The 17,496-nt window shown below is 41.4% G+C and overlaps 1 protein-coding gene across 1 annotated transcript in view; it reads left to right on the forward strand.

The window, feature by feature from the left end:
* The first annotated feature begins 698 nt into the window (after positions 1-698).
* LOC103602047 (5'-nucleotidase-like) overlaps positions 699-17,496 on the forward strand; it is a 24,202-nt gene continuing 7,404 nt past the window's right edge. Inside the window, exons 1-2 of the mRNA XM_008586445.1 lie at positions 699-705; positions 1,668-2,035. Coding sequence (XP_008584667.1) covers positions 699-705; positions 1,668-2,035 — 375 coding nt within the window. The remainder of the gene's footprint in view (positions 706-1,667; positions 2,036-17,496) is intronic.

Raw genomic sequence — 17,496 nt, forward strand, 5'->3', positions numbered from 1 at the left:
AGCCTTTCATACCTGGGATAAATCCCTCTTGGTCATGGTGTATAAGTCTTTTTATATATTTTTGGATGTGATTTACTAATATCTTGTTGATCTTTTTAATTTTTAAGTGATGGAGGACACAGTTTATATCAGAAAAAAGGGATTATGCATCCATGGTTTAACTTTAATGTCATATAAATAGATATAATTTTTGATAGAGTTCTGAAAGTGTTCTGGGTGCTTTCAGATTTCTGTTTTCAAAGAAATAAACATTATAAAAACGTCTCAGAAAGCTGATAAAAGTATATACAAAACATCTGCAGAAAACATCATACTTTATGGTAAAAATAGTGAATGCTTTCCATCCAAGTTTAAGACAACATATGGAGGTCCATTACCATTTCTAGTCAACATTGTACTGGTTATCTTCTGTTGACAGAATATTTGCCTATCCCAGGTCATTTACAAAACACACACAAAAAAAACACTAAAAATAAAAAAAATGGTAAACTATATTGAAAATAATGGCTAGTCAAAAATGAACTCATTGATATTTGAGCAAAAATTTCACTATAATTGGAGTTTAGCTTAAAAAAGTGTATGGTGTTCCTTGAAAATAGTCTTCCTATCTTAGCCTTATAAAGTGAGTTTTGTGAACTGAGATTGTCAACACTTAGGATAATCCAAAAAAAGAAATCAAAATTGATCAGATATTCAACATGACAGGTGTGTTGTTTTGTCAAAGACCACTCTATAGTTTAATTCTCTTATTCAAGCTAAGCAATTACTGGTTTCACAATAATATCTTTAAAAAATAAAATGTAGCTTACCTTGCTAATATTTTAAATGTTTTTGTTTTTTAATGCATTAATAAAGAAAGCATTTATTATTATATCACACATTTTAAAAATTTTTTTGATAATTGTATTTCACTGTAATTAGTTTCCTTTGTAATCTATTTTATTCTATGCATTTAAAAGCATTATTTTGAGAAGGGTCCATTGGCTTCACTGGATTGCCAAAAGGTTTATTGCACAAAGTATAGTTTTAAAAATCACCTTTGGGGCCGGCCCGTGGCTCACTCGGGAGAGTGTGGTGCTGATAAGACCAACGCCACAGGTTCGGATCCCATATAGGGATGGCCGGTTAGCTCACTGGGTGAGTGTGGTGCTGACAACACCAAGTCAAGGGTTAAGATCCCCTTACCGGTCATCTTTAAAAAAAAAAAAATCACTTTTGAACTTAAAAGGCATTTGATACAACCTCCAAATTTAGAGAAAAAAAAAAAAAAGCAATAGCATTCAAAACGGAGCGTATTACTAAAGAAAGGTTTGGCTCTCCCTGCTGCTTTTCAGAATTCATGTTTTTGCTTTCGGGAGATTTTACGACCCTGGCCTCCAGTCCAAGCTTCTTATCAATTTTTTCATTCCTGCAGCTTCTTCTTATCAGTCCAAACATAAATCTCGTTCTTGAGCTTAAAACTCCACTAGGAGATTCTATGTCTAAAGAAGCGTTCTCGTACCCAAAGACAGCATCCCATCTCACGGGGCGCCTCTGGCTGCCCAGCCCCGGACGACAAAGCGCCCCTCCTCCCGCCTGCTCCACCTCGCTCCCCTCCCGGCCGCTCGTCTTTCTTCCACCCCCTCTCTTTTCCCTCTTTCGCTCCTTGAAGTGACGAGTTCGCGCAGCCACACGCCCAACACAGACCAAACGTTCCTCTTGTGGAAAAACACTCGGCTCAGAGGAGGCGAGAATCACCGAGCGCTCCCAGGGGGCGGCCCCGACTCCTCCCTCGCACCCCGGGAGGAGCAGCCACACCAACGACGTGCACAGCCGGCTGGAGCAGACCAACGCCGACTCGAGCAAGTGCGTCAACGCCAGCCTGTGTGTGGGCGGCGTGGCTCGGCTCTTTACCAAGGTGCAGCAGATCCGCCACTCCGAGCCCAACGTGCTGCTGCTAGACGCCGGCGACCAATACCAGGGCACCATCTGGTTCACCGTGTACAAAGGCACCGAGGTGGCGCACTTCATGAACGCCCTGCGCTACGATGCCATGGTAAGGCGGGAGCCCCCGAGGCAGGAGTCCAGGACCGGGAGAGAAGCGGGGCTGGAGAGCAGCCGATGGCACAGCGTGGCAATGTAGGACCAGGGCGCAGACAGATGTGGGGATAAAGAGAGACTCTGGCATGTGTGCCAGGTGGATGCAGACACAGGACTCCCTTGAATGATTCTTCTTAAACGGATGTCATCGGGTCCCCGGTGTTTCATACAGATATTTAGAGGAGCGGAGCCCAGCCTTGCTTACGAGGGTGGCAGCTGGGGTGCATAGGAGAATTGACAATTACCGACTGCTAGGGACTGAACTCGGTCCCTCATGCATCTATCTTATTTACTGATCGATCTTTCCAGTAATGCTTTATGGGAAACCCAGGGTCAAAGAAGCTGAGAAGATTATCCATGTCATCAGCCCCTCAAAAAGGGAGAAGTGATAAAAATGGACACTAGGTCTCTTTGACACTGGAGCTTGAGCATAATTAAGCTCACAGCCTTGTGGTAGATCCCCTGCTCAGCTACCTTCTGTGTGACCTTGAGCAACTTATTTACTCTCTCTGTACCTCAGTTTTATTCGCTATAAGATGGGGGTGATACTTGTACATACCTACCTCAAAGCGTTGCCTGCACATAGTACGGTCTCTAACAATTTTAGTTATATTATTACCAAACACTACAGTATAGGTTTTAAAAAAGAAACTTCAGAGAGGGCCAAATGCTGAAACACTGAGGCTTCAAAGGATTTCACTAAAAATCAGCTTGGTGTCAGAGACATTTAGGAAGAGTCCAATTTAAGAGATAAGGGGCTCTTAAAACGTGCAACAGTTTAGATCAAGCTTCCAAATGCTCTGTTAAAGGCGATGACTAAATTCTAGAAAAGGGGCAGGGAGGAGTTACAGAGTAGTAAATAAGTATAACTGAGATGTGTATACCAAGGTACTTCAAAAAGTTCATGAAAAAAACAGAAATAAAAGATAATACAAATCTTTTCATGAACATTTGAAGTACCCTGGTATGGTGGCTGTTTTTTAAAATCAAAACACCATGCAAGTTTAACCCTGTGTAAAATCCTAGAGTAAAGGGATTCAGCCAGACCAAGGGTCCAGAAAATCCATGAAGTCCACCTGTGTGTGGAAGGGAAAGGCAGGCGTGGTCCCAGCCGGGATGCAGAACGCTAACAATACCCTTCATATGAGAAGAGCTCGGAGATCGGGAGAGCTCAGTGTTGTGGTTTTTCTTGTTTGTTTGTTTGTTTTTTTGTTTTTTCCTCTGGAAACATGGAGAAAGGTAGACGGGAAAAGATAAGAGGGTGCACCTGGCGGTTTTGTTGTTTATTTGTTTTTCTCTCCCCAACAAGAAAGCTCATGTTAGAGAGATGAGAGAAGGGGAGAGAGCTCCTTCTGTTCTGATTGTTGGTTTTGAAATTATCAGGGACACTCAATGCAGCAGCAATTCAAACATATCTCTAAGCCCCCAGAGATCATCTGGGGGCTCGCCAGCATCTGGACTTAAGAAAAATCATGGGTCTCAAGTCTCTTAGCATTGGAATCTCCACAGCTAGACCTGCCTGACTCTTTACAGGCAATAATGACAAAATCATATATGTAGAATGGAATTGTTACTAGCCTATATTTCCACTTTCTCCCAGAAAGGGAGAATAAACTTTACATGAATTTGCTTTGATTTCACACATAAACCACAACTTTGTAAACTTTTCGTTTGGTGATACCCTTTTCTCCACAGTTGTGTAAACTCCTTTCCGTGGGGAAAGAAAAGAAAAGGAGAATTTCTAGTTTCCCCTAATAGTTTCCTCTTTAAGTCAAGTCGAATCATCATGTTGAGTATTTATGACAGGACATCTGGGTGAGGCTGGAGCAATCTGCTGCAAGTTACAGCGCATCTCCTCCCATCTCTTCCTCAAATGTTTAGAGTACTTTGTGTTGGATGAAATTACTTTCTTTCAAATTTTGCCCAAAATAATTAGACTGGGGCCTGAGTAAAAACAGGCTATTTACATAATGTTGGCAGGGGGTAAAGAGGGGAAGGAGATCAAAGGACAGGTTGATGGCCGGGTTCCTGATAGCATCTCACCAGGACTTACTTTGTGCAGTTTGGGAGTTTGACAAACATGATTTGACCTGCATAAAATCCTTGTTCTTGGAGTGCTAAAGCATGTGATAAAGCCCTGACTTATTCTTGTTTTACACAGATTCTTCACTGGCATTTCGCTTACATTATACTATCCCTTGGGGAATTTATTGCTATTCTGCTGTAAAGGTTCCCCATCACAGCCACCCTTCCCCACCATGTCTTGATTCCCAGGATGCTAGAGATTCAGATCAGGGAGGAAAACAGCTGTAGGGGACACCTCCAGTTCTCTGGAAACTGGACCTGGTTTAGAGGAGCCACATCTGAGGACTCAAGGGTGTGGAGAACCAAGAAAGAGCTTCTACAATCTAGCTTAACCCCAGGAGCTTCCCAGAGCAGGAGCCTCCGAGGCGGTGTATACTTTGCAGACCTGCCATGTCCCAATGACAGCTGCTGGGGCAGTTCTGATAGCTGTGGAGTACGCAGCACAAGCCTTGAGACCCCCTGCATTCCCTGCTAAGCAGAAAACTCGGGGCAGGCTGGCAAGAGCCACTAGTTGGTGTAGCTGTCGCAGTGGAAGGACTGGTGTCCCCTGAAACACGGGGAAAACAGTGTCGATGTACCAAGGTAGTGTGCTTGGCCTGGTTACTTTCCCCGAGCTTCACGTTCCTTAACTGTAAAACAGGAGCCATCACCCCCACAGTGCAGGATTTCTATGAGCAATACATGAGATAACAAATGTAAAAATCCCTAGCCTCCTGCTGGCTCATAGTAAGTGCTCACTAAAGTATAGTTCCAGGTGCCCTGGGGGGAATAATTGTGAGGAAGGAAAGGTTTGGACTTTGCCTCTGTCAGTTTATCTGATTCCGACAGCTGCCTCGCCTTTCCTCCTTTTCTAAGTCCTGATATCTAAACTATTCTTCATGTTTACTCATTGAGCAGGCTTAAGAAATCTCCCCAAAGTGCAAACCCGAAGAGATTCATCTCCAGAGGTGGGATTCTAGCTATGGAGGTAGGCTACAAAAAACTTTCAGTGGGTCTCTCTTGTCCCAGAAGGGCAGTCTCCTCTCTACCTGGCCCCTGCTAATGAGGCTCAGGCCTCCGAGCCCACATTCTGTTCAAAAGACTGCAGTCTTACCTTAGCGCATTGCTCCCCAGTGCCTGAGCCATCAGCCAGGGTGGAGACCATGCCTCTGCCTTTAACTCACCCAGGGGACAGGTTAGTCCAACAGAATGGTCCTTTGGTAACCATCACCACCTCCTGCATAGAAAGCCATTCTAATGTGTTTGATATATATGGTTTTGTTTCTTTGTGTTCTTGTAAAACCTTTATGTGTTTACATTTTTAAATTATGTAACTAGTCATGTTACAAAGCCCATTCTGTTTCTTACTTTTATCTTAAACTTGTTTTTATGATTCATCCATGTTGCTCTGTATCTGCCTTGTACCTGTACATCACTGTGCATCATGCTCTGTGATGATCTCCACCTGTTTTACCCATCTGCTCCCTGGCTGGTAGGTTTAAAGAAGATCTCCAGCTCCTTGCCTCCACAAATTATGCTGCTCCAAATATCCTCATGTGGGTCCCACCATTAGGATTTCTTTGAGATCTATACGTGAGAGCAGAATTGCTGGTCACAGGGCGTGGGTATACTTACTTTGACTAAGGACTAGCAGATTGTTTTCCTGAGTGACTGGCACCCTCTACTCTCCCCCAACCCACTCCCATCCCCAAGCAGGACCTGTCAACCCCTATCTCTTTACCCAGATGTCATAGCGTTTTCCAGCTTTCTGGTAGTTGTAAAGTGACATCACACTGTTGTTTTATCTTGCATTTTTCTAATAACTAGTGAGTTTGGGCATCTTTTGATATATTTGTTAACTTTTTGGGTTTCCTCTTCCTGAATTACATGTTCACATCCTTTGCTATTTTTTTTAAATTGGGTTTGCTTTATTTTTCTTGACTTTCAGGAGTTCTAGGTGTTGATTATGCTTATTAACTTTGCCCGTGGTGTCTTTCACTGAAGAGAAAAGCTTCATTTGGTGTAATTAAGTTAATCTTTTTTTTTGTCTTGTGGTTTGTGCTTTTGAAAGTTTATGATATCGCTTTCTCATTTGAAACTGACCATCTCCAGCACTTCTCACCAGAAATTCAGGGATTGCTACTGTTCTCTCTGTCTTTTAAGAGATAAATCTACAATCCGTGGCTACACCATTCACTTCTTGGGGTCACCAGTTCCTCATCTATAAAATAAGAGGGTTAATAAAGCAAAAAACAAAACAATAAATAAATAAATAAAATAAGAGGGTTGAACCAGCTCATTTCTGAGGTTCCATACATCTCTGAACAACTGGAGTCCTAAGAAATGTATCAACTCAGTGAAGGGGCAGGAGCATGGGGCAAAGGTGTAGAGGCAGGAATCTGCAAGATGGACCAGCCCAGACCACAGTGAGGTGACAAGAATCACTGGAAGCTGTGTAAGTCTTAAATGCTACCTGAGAAGTTTGGGCTCTGTTGTCATGGGGAGCTTCTGAGTAGAGGGTAACTGTTGGATAATAAAAAATAAATATTTGGTCTTTGTCCCAGTTCTTGTCACAAAGATCCTGAAACCTTAGAAATTCTGTATGTGATAGAAGTGTCTTCTGTTATTTGTAATGAGCCCCTTTGATAATACCTGAGTTTATGCTAATGAGGTGACTTAGGATGGGGCCCCTAGAAAGCTTCAAGATGGGGCCAGTCACCCAAAAGACAAGTAATTAAAGGATTAGAGGGTTTTAGAACTTTCAGCCCCATCCACCAACCTCCAGGAGAGAAGCACGGGGCTGAAGATCAAGCTCTGTATAAACCTGAACAAGATTTGATGCACTTTTGGGTTGCTGAACACATGGAGGTTCCAGACGGGTACATGCCCAGAGAGGGCATAGAAGCTTCACATACCCCCACCCCCATATCTTGCCCTACCCCTCTCTCCTTCTGGCTGTTCATCTGCATCCTTTGTAATATCCTTTATAATAAACCAGTAAACATAAATGTTTCCCTGAGTTCTGTGAGCCATTCTAGCAAATTAATCAAACCCAAGGAGGGGTAGTGGGAAACCTCGAGTTACAGCCAGTCAGTCAGAAGCACAGGTCACAACCTGAGGCTTTCAATTAGTGTCTGAATTGAGGGGGGGGGGAATCATGTGGGACTGAACCTTTAACCTGTAGGATCTGCCACTATCTCAAGATATTGTCAGAATTAAATTAAATTATAGGACACCCAGTTGGTGTCCTCTGGGGAATTGTTTGGTGTAGGGGCGAACCTCCCACACACCTGGTTACAGAAGTGTTTTATATTGTGTTTGACAACAGAGAGAAAAAAAAGTTTGTTTTTTCCTTTACACCTTTATATGCTGATGAGATGACTAGTGGCTGAGGACCCCTATATAGTTTCAGGAAGGGGGCTGATTGCCAGAAAGACCAAGACATAATTAGAGGGTTGGAGCTTTCAGCCCCACCTCCCACACCTCTAGGGAGGGGCTACAGATTGAGTTCAATTACCAATGGCCAATGATTTAATCAATCATGCCCTCATAATGAAACTTCCATAAAAACCTCTAAACTGGGTCAGAAAACTTCAATGTTGGTGGACATATTGAGGTATTAGGAAGGTGGTGCACCCAGAGAGGCCACGGAAGCTCGGCTCCCCCATAGCACGCCTTGTGCATCTCCTCTATTTGGCTGTTCCTGAGTTGCATCCTTTATAATAAACAGATAATAGTAAGTAAAGTGCTTTCTGAGTTCTGTGAATCATTCTTTCTAATTATCAAATCTGAGGATAGGATCATGGGAACTCCGGATTTATAGCTGGTTGGTCAGAAGTACAGGTGGCCCAGAACTCTCCCTGGCATCTGAAGTGGAGGTAGTCTTGTGCAACTGAGCCCTTTAACTTGTGGGATCTGATGCTAAGTTCAGGTAGATAGTGTCTGTATTGAATTGAGTTGTTGGACACCTCGTTGGTATCCACAGAGAATTGGAGAATTGGTTGATGTAAGAAAAAAAACCTCTAAGCAATACAGGGAAATCACAGTTTTGGAAGATGAACAGAAATGGGTGGGAAGGAGAAGACATCAGAGAAAAGGGTGGGAAAGAGACCAGACAGTAGTCTAGGTGCAAGATGATAAGGACTGAACTGTGGCAGTGGGGAAAGGCCGAATCCACAGGAACCAGTTTCAATAGCAGTGTGGCATAGGGCTAAGAGGATGAACTTGGTGGCGAGGCTGTCTGAGACCAAGTTAGTTCTCTCCCTACCACTTAGAATCCATGGACTATGAACAGGTTATCTAATCTCATGAAGCCTCCACTCCATGGGTTGTCATGGGGTGTCAAAGAGATGATCATAAGTGTAACATGCTTAGTGCAACACCAGGCTACAGTAAGGGTCCATAGTGCTGGCTGTGCTCATTTTCTGTTGGCAGGGGTGGCTCAGGAGAGGGTATAATCAAAATATGACTAAGAGGGTCAAGCACAGGGCACCTGTGACACGGGGGCAGATTCCTCTACTTGAGCCTATCCCTGACAGCTGAAGCCTGCTATATCAAGCACTGAAATACAATCTGAAGGCTCTTCTTGGATTTATTGGACACAATTGAACTCTATGGGGCTGTAGCAGACAGGAACAGTGGAAAGAGATTTGGAGGGGATGTCAGGACACCAAGGTTTTACTTCTTGGCTCTTCCACTCACTAGCTATGTGAGTCGGGCAGCAGTTTCTACATCTATAACATGGGGAAATGGAGGTGGTCTACTGCACTTCTCACCATGTCAGCCCCCTCCCAGCCCTTTCTTTTTTCTTCTAAGCTGCCAACATAACTTGGTTTGTCCTGGACTTAATTTTACAAACAAGTCTAAGTTTGATGTCTTAATCCATTTTGTGCTTCTATAACACAATACCATAAGACTAGGTAATTAATAATGGACAGAATTCATTGGCTTATGGTTCTGGAGGCTGGGAAGGCCAAGATGGAAGAGCTGGCATCTGGTGAGGTCCTTCTTGCTGCATCATCTTGTGGCAGCAGGGCAAAGAGAAGGAGAGAGAGACTAAAAAGGGGCTCAGCTCCCCATTTTATACAAACCCACTCCTGCAGTAATGGCATTAATCCATTCACTGTACTCTTATGCCCTAATTACCTCTCATCAGGCCCCACCTCCCAACACCATTGCACTGGGGATTAAGTTTCCAACTATGATTTTTGGAGGACACATTCAAACCATATCACTTGACAACTCTCCTTTCTTCCTTATGGTTACTTTTTTTTGTTTTTGGCAGCTGTTTCCTTGTGGAAAGATAGCTTAGGTTTTCCCCACATACCTCCAGTTGGCCAATGTTTCCAGATGAAGAGGTTCCCAGGATGCTCTGTGGAGTGTTACTGTAATAGTAACAGAAAACGATGGCCTAAGGAATAGGAGGAAGATGAGCCCAGTTTCAAGCCTGTTGTCTTTGAGGCATACCTCCAGTTGGCCAATGTTTCCAGATGAAGAGGTTCCCAGGATGCTCTGTGGAGTGTTACTGTAATAATAACAGTAAACGATGGCCTAAGGAATAGGAGGAAGATGAGCCCAGTTTCAAGCCTGTTGTCTTTGAGGCTCATTTATTCATTCAGTCCACAAATATTCTTTCAGCACTACCATGTGCCAAGCTCCGTGCTAAGTGCTGAGAATGGTGGAGAGGGCAATGCCCATAGGAGCAGGTCTTAAACTTGTAGAGAGGCTGGGTCAGATCTCTGATGGGTAGGGGATAAACAGAGCAAAGCAAAAGTGACTGAAATTCTAGCACCTGTACAAGGGGATTCTTGAACTGAACATCTGGTCTGTAGAAGACACAAGATCAGGCCCTCATATTAACCATCTATGCCCAAACTGACAGTAAAATATTTATTCTTCCTAAAAAACTAATCCCTAAGAAAAGAGAAGTCACCTATATTTAAGAATTTACAAGATTTCTCATATTAAGGAAACTCTCAGAATTACTTTACCTTCAATAAAAAAGCCCTGTTTGGAGGAAGACAAATTAGCAGTGCTAATCTGAGAAGCTTAAAGAGAGATCCTTGTGGCAATGGTATTTTTTAAGGCAAAGAAGATTAGTAAGTATTCTTAGAACTCAGACCTCAGAAGTTGTGAGTGTTTAGGGGGTTGTGGATCCCCAAGCCTCGGAGATGGTAACAGCTGCACCCCATCCTTGGGCTGTGGCCTCAGACCTTCTGCTTCCTCTGTTCCAGTCTGAGTTCCAGACCAGCATGGGGCTGAATGAGACAGGCGGGGAGGGAGGAAGTGAAGTGGCTTCTTAGTTCATCTTGTACTTGTCCCAGTATCTGTGTTTTCTTAACTGAAAACTGGAAAGAACTAAATAAATCATATATCATACTGGCAGCTTTCTGTACTTCACTCACAAATACATCTGAATCCTGTGTAAACTCCATCAATGTTTATTTTCTTTAGCCACATAACTAGAATTTGAAAATTCTCTTGACATTTCCCCCCCTCATTTGAATAATTGGTTCTATATATAATCCAAACACTAGCTGGAGCCCTCTATCCCCTCAGAGATGTAGCTAAACCCTCCTGGACCCCAATTAGTTCAGCAGTTAATTCTGAATGTAACATTGACACACATATTTTGCATGTATTTGTACATTTTCCACCTAATACGGAAAATGTGAAATGCTGTCTGTTTAGTACTTGTTCTTTCATTCATTCATCAACACAAACTGAAGTATAGGTGAGCTGGATTGAGCCATGGGGTCTTATCTGCCATTCAGTAGGATGCCACATTTGCCTACTAGGGTCCATAGGCTGTGGCCCAAGACTGCAGGGGTTGAAGGTAACCCAACATCAGAAATGGCCTGTGATGGCAAAACTGTATCAACCACACCAAACATAATTTGTAATCCTCCCATTTAAAGATGTTGTTGAATGTCCCTGAGTGATTGACAGCTGAGCCCCACTGTAAACTAGACCAGGCTGTCTCCTTAAATTAACCCTTAGATTATAGGGCTTACTGCAACCTTCCACCCTTAATGGATGAGGTAGTGTGTAAGTGACAAGCTAAACAAATGTGCCACCAATTTCTGACAAATAGGGTTTTTGCATTACTACAATTGATTTCTGTGGATTAAAAAAGAAATTCTTTTATTCTATATTGTGCATACTGCACTGCTCTTTTTTAAAATCAAGGATATGCACATTTATTTGTTCAAATAACAAATATATCAAATACATAAACTCAATAACAGATGAATAACGAAGTACTCTGTAGAAAGTAGGGCTTCAAGTTTTCACAAAAACTGGAGATGTAAAACTTATTAAAATTTACATATTTAATTTTATACTCTCTACAGTTATTTGAAATATCTCTCTAAAGTCTTCCAAAAGCATGCAAATATCAAATTAATTTAAACAGAGGAAAATGAATAAACTTTTCAAAGGCAAATTAATTAAAATTTACATATTTAATTTTATACTCTCTACAGTTATTTGAAATATCTCTCTAAAGTCTTCCAAAAGTATGCAAATATCAAATTAATTTAAACAGAGGAAAATGAATAAACTTTTCAAAGGCAAATTAATTTCTAAGCAAATCAACAAGTTCACTTAATAAGAAATCAAGAACAGAAATTAAATATCTAAGTTTAGCACATAAACTGCATACAAAAATCAATAAAACAGAATATAAACACAGGGCACTTCAAAAAGTTCATGGAAAAATAGAATTGAAAGATAATAGAAATCTTTCCATGAACTTTTGTTTATTTAAACTTTTTCTTTTAAAAAAAATACTAAGATCATACAAAACATGTTCTCTGATCACAATAACATAAGGAAATTTAGAAAACACACAAATGTGTGGAAATTAAGCAACACTCTTCTAAAAACAATGGGTAAAAAGAAAAATCACAGGGAAATTAGAGTACATTGAGATAAATACCAAAACACAACATATCAAAATTTATAGGATGTGGGGCTCGTGCAGTACTCAAAGGAAAATTTATACTTGTAAACACCTATATTAAAAATAAGAAAAATCTCAAATCAGTAATGTCAACTTCTACCTTAAGAAAATAGAAAAAGTAGAGTAAAGTAAACCAAAAGCAAATACAAGAAGGAAATAACAAATATTACAACAGAAGTATATGAAATAGGGAATTAAAAAACAATGGAGAAAATCAACAAAACCAGAAGTTGATTCTTTAAAAAGATCAACAAAATCTGCAAACTTTTATCTAGATTGACCAAGAAAAAAGAGAGTAGACCAAAATTACGAAAATCAGAAATAAAGTAAGGGCATCTTTACGTTGTCACTATGGCTTTTTGTGGTGATAGGATTTAGTTTCTTTCTCTTTCTTGTTTGCATTTTTTTCTGCCAGTGGGTTTTATTCTTTGTTGTGTATTCGTGGTAGTGGTTATCATTTTTCAGATTCCAGATGCAGGATTTCCTTGAGGATTTCTTGTAGAGTTGGCCATGTGGTGGTGAGTTCCCACAGCTTTTGTTTGTCTGGAAAATACTCGATTTTCCCCTCATTTCTGAAGGATAGCCTTGCTGGGTATAGTATTCTTGGCTGGCAGTTTTTTTCTTTTAGTGTTTTGAATATCTCATCCCATTTTCTTCAGTCTTTAGAGTTTCTGTTGAGAAGTCTGCTGTTAGTCTGATAGGGACTTCTTTATAGGTGACTTGATGCTTTTCTCTTGCTTCTTGTAAGATTGTCTTTGTCTTTGAGTTTTGCCAGTTTGACTGTAATGTGTCTTAGAGAGGATCTTTTGGGGTTGAATCTGTTTGGGGATATTTGAGCCTCCAGGATCTGAAGGTCTCTGTCTCTTCCTATACTTGGGAAGTTTTCTGTTATTATTTCATCGAATAGATTTTTTCATGCCTTTTCCTTTCTCCTCCCCTTCTGGAACACCCATGATTCAAATGTTTGTGTGCTTAAGGTTCTCTTAGATTTTCTTTTAATTCTTTTTTCCTCTTTTTTTTTTTTTTTTTTTTGTCCATCTGGGTTATTTCAAAGAGACTGTCTTCAAGATCAGAAATTCTTTCGTCTGCTTGTTCTGGCCTGCTGCTTAAGGTGTCAGTTGTGTTTTCTATTTCATTGAGTGAATCTTTCAGTTCCATGAATTCTGCTACATTCTTTTTTAAGGTATTAATCTCTTTGTAAATTTCCTCTTTCATATCCTGGATATTTTTTCTTATTTCATTACATTGTCTGAGTCTTCTCATATCTCAGTAAATTTCCAAGGTTGTTGCTCGGAATTCCTTTTCAGTCATTTCAAGGGTTTCCTGCTCTACATGGTCTGGTATTTGAGAATTACTGTGTTCTTTTGGTGGTGTCATATTCTCTTGGGTTTTTGTATTTCCAGTATCTCTACACTGATGTCTGGTCATCTGGTAGAGCAGTTGTTCCTTCTATTACTCTGGAGTGGGCTTTGGGGAGAGAGATGTCCTCTTCTTTTCTCAGTCTCTACTGGTGACTCTTCTTGTGTTAATATAATTGAGTGTCCAGTGGGCCACCTGCACAGTGGCTGGGGGGGGCACAATTCAATCCACTCCATGGTTAAACAGTCAGTGACAAGTAACAGTTCAGCTCCGAAAACTTTACAAGTATATGTAAAGGAAAGTTGGATGGGAACTTTTGGAGCGGACCCAAAAATGCATAATAAACTTATCTGTTTTGTTATGTTGTTCTGTCTTTTACTGACTTGTGTTCTTCTTATGAGTAGCCTTTTCCTGAGATATTTTCATGTTATTAATAAAAATAATGGAAATGAACAAATAAGACCCAATTCATTTAACGTGTTTCTTGGGTGCCTGCTGTATGCCAGCAGTGTGGTGGGAACTTGGTGTCCTCAGGTGAGTGTCATGATCCTCCTTCTGAAGAGCTATGGATCATTAAGCTCTAATAAGGGCACTAGAAGAAAAACAAGTAGGAGAAAGTCAAGGTGGGGAAATGAAAATAGTGCCTAAAAAAAAAATGTTTACAAAATTTTCTGCATTAATTTTTGTAGGAAAATTTAGTGTGTTAGAAGAAAGAAAAGATAGTTTTTGGTGTTTCTCCTGTTCTTTCATTTATTCATTCCACAGTGCACCCCTGCTGTGCTCCAGGGACTGCTGGGTGTCAGAAGGGGCTGACCACTTAGTGGGCAGGGGAGAGCAAGGCTAGGACTGCACAGAGTGGGCCACAAGAGAGAGAGAAGAACACCTAACTCTGACAAGGGCATAATGAAGGGTCTTAGGAGATCTCTCTTCTAGATCATCAGCCCTCAGGAGCTAAAGCCATTAGTTGAATACGGTAGTAAATGTATGATGCAAAGAAGCAATATCCTATTCTATTCTTCCTTTCTACCTACTGACCTATTGTGATTTACCTATCATATTCGAAGATTAGTGAGAGCATGGGAAACTGTAAGTAGCTAGGATATTATTATTATTATTTTAGTTCTCCCTATGTGCTGGGCTTATACAAAACCCTGTGCAAGCATAGAGGTTCAGAACTTTGGGGTCAAACAGAAGTGATTCTAGTCCCAGCTCCACCACTTACTAATTGTGTGACTGTCAGCAATTCACTTAACTTTTCTCAGATTTTTTCATTGGTAAAATGAGAGTAGTAATAATGCCAACCTCACAGCATTTTCTACACAAAATCACTTTTCTTGATTCTGGTATATAGCAAGTACTTAGATGATACTGGCTCATTTTCATGACCACTTTTGTTTTATTCATTCACTGCCCTTCCAGAGGAAACTGTGGTTTAGAACTGTGCCCCAGGGCACCGCTCAAGAGTGGTGGAGCCAGCCCAGTCTCGCAAAATAGGGAGTGGGTATCAGAAATGACACTGGAGGGAAAGCCGAGACCAAATCTCAAAGAGCCTTGTGAGCCCTGCTCAGGATGTTGAATTGTATCATAATGGCAGTGCCTCTGCAGGAACTTCAGATTTGCATTTTAGAATGATTATTCTGGCAGCAAAATAAAGAATGGGTTACATATTCATTGCAGCTCTGTTCACAGTAGCCAAGATATGGAACCAACCTATATGTCCATCGATGGATGATTGGATAAGGAAACTGTGGTATATATACACTATGGAATACTACTGTGCCATAAAAAAGAATGAAATTCTCCCATTTGCAGCAACATGGATGAGCTTAGAGAAACTTATGTTGATTGAAATAAGCAAAGCACAGAGGGATAAATACTGTATATGCACTCTCTCATAAGTGGGAGATAAGAGATAAAGAAGAAAGGAAAGAAAGACCATAGTGGTGCATTGGACTTACAAGGGAAGAGAACATAACTAGGGTTACAAAGTGGAGTGGGGAAAGGGGGATGGGGAGGGAGGTCGGGGGTAATTGAGGGGATAATTGGGTGGGGGACATGGGGTATAGTCACAATTTGTGGTAATGGACATGCTGCCAGTACGGATCTGGCCATCACATCTTAGGCACAAGTGGTGGCAATTTGCTTTGTACCCCATGAATATTCACAACCAATAAAACAAAACATTTTTAAAAAATGAGTTAGAGAAGGGAACAATGGTAGCTGAAGGCCCAGTTAGGAAGCCACTGTAGTAGTCCAGGAATGGTGGGGACCACACTAAGGTGTTGCAATGAGATGAAGCATTTAGGTAAAGGGGAGGGATGCTAGTGGGAGGTAAGGGAGTGGAGAGAGCTGGAGGGATTCAGGTGCTCCAGGGTTTCTGGCTTTATGCATGGGTGCACAGTGGCACCTTGTGCCAAGATGGCAAGTCCTGGAATAAGGAACTTTAAGCTTGGAGCACTTTTGAGACATTGGGGTAATGTCCAAATGGCAGATCTAGATGTCAGGAGAAAAGTCAGGGCTGGAGATTTAAGCTTGGAGTTGAAGGTGTGAGTGTGAATGAGATGATTTAGTCAATCCATCCATCCACAGCATTGAGCACCATGGATCAGGGGCTCCTCTCCCCACAGGAGTGTAGAGGTAACTACTTTCAGGAGGATTACCCTCAAGTCAGAGTGAAGAGGGAGATAAGACGTTAAACAAGTAACAAACAAATGAAAACTATAACTTCAGCTGCTGCCAAATGCCCGGAATATAAGGTTGCTGCTAAACAGCAAGGTGGCTGATGAGTTGGATAATCTTTCAGGAAAAACTGTAGAAACATTCATTAAAAACAAAACTACTTTATAGTTAAGCAAAAGAGTTATTGTAATATAACAAGGGAGATTTATTTCATCATAGGATGAAACCATGACTTTCTCAGAATAGAAGAAGAAAAATGAAAAACCATTACCCAAGACTGGAAGAACCATTAAGAGTAGACCAGCTTTTAAGAGGGAAGTTAATTAGGTAAAAGGAAGAGGTAAAGATGAGTAGATCAGCAGAGATGGGAAAAAAGCAAACTCAGAAATTCTGATTTAATAGGGGAGACATGTATGTGGGAATGAAAAGACACTGTGTTGCTTTCTCTGCATAAACATATACACAGGAGGATGTATGTATAGTATGCATGTATACATGACACTTTGAGCCACAGATACTCAGTGAATCCTGTGGGCAAGGCGAGGGGCCTACAGCACTGAGGAGAGGTGATGGGACAAAGTGGTCCAGGAGCACTCAGTCTAGTCAGGAGACAGACCTAAATGAATGGCCCCATGAACATGGTGTTATAGAGTGTGGGATGTGCCAGGAAGGAAGAGGGTGGGAGCTATAGGGAACACACTGGGCCCTCATTTAGATTGAGGGGTGTCACCTGTTGCTTTCCCCACGGATTTGTCACCCCTTTCCCCCTGGGTGTTGGAGCCGCCAAAGATTACTCAAAGCCCATCTCTTCTGAGCAGTGAGAAGCCCCAAAAAGGGGTTAATCTCCCAGAACCCTCAAGATAGAGGCATTCCTTCCATTTGGGAAATTAACAATGAACTGGGGTTTTCTTCCCACATTTATTCTCCAAACCAGCAAGTTACAGGAAGAGAACATAGGTGGGGTTTTTGCTAAGTACAGTTTAACAAGTTTAACAATAGAAGCTGGCAACATGCAATTAAGTCGATCCACTAACAAAAGCTTGACTTTAGCAAACATTCTTTTTTTTTTTCAAAAGATGACCGGTAAGGGGATCTTAATCCTTGACTTGGTGTTGTCAGCACCACGCTCACCCAGTGAGCTAACTGGCCATCCCTATATGGGATCCGAACCCGTGGCTTTGGTGTTATCAGCACCACACTCTCCCAAGTGAGCCACAGGCTGGCCTGCAAACATTCTCTTCTTAGAGCAATTTCCCAGTATCTTTACATATCAATCAGTAACCTGTCTGTCTTTGAGCCAGTGACCTTGCTGTGTTACAATTCTTTTTTTTTTTTTTTTTTTTTTGTCTTTT

Source organism: Galeopterus variegatus, unplaced genomic scaffold (genome assembly GCF_000696425.1).
Source record: "Galeopterus variegatus unplaced genomic scaffold, G_variegatus-3.0.2 Scaffold3991, whole genome shotgun sequence".
NCBI lineage: Eukaryota > Metazoa > Chordata > Mammalia > Dermoptera > Cynocephalidae > Galeopterus > Galeopterus variegatus.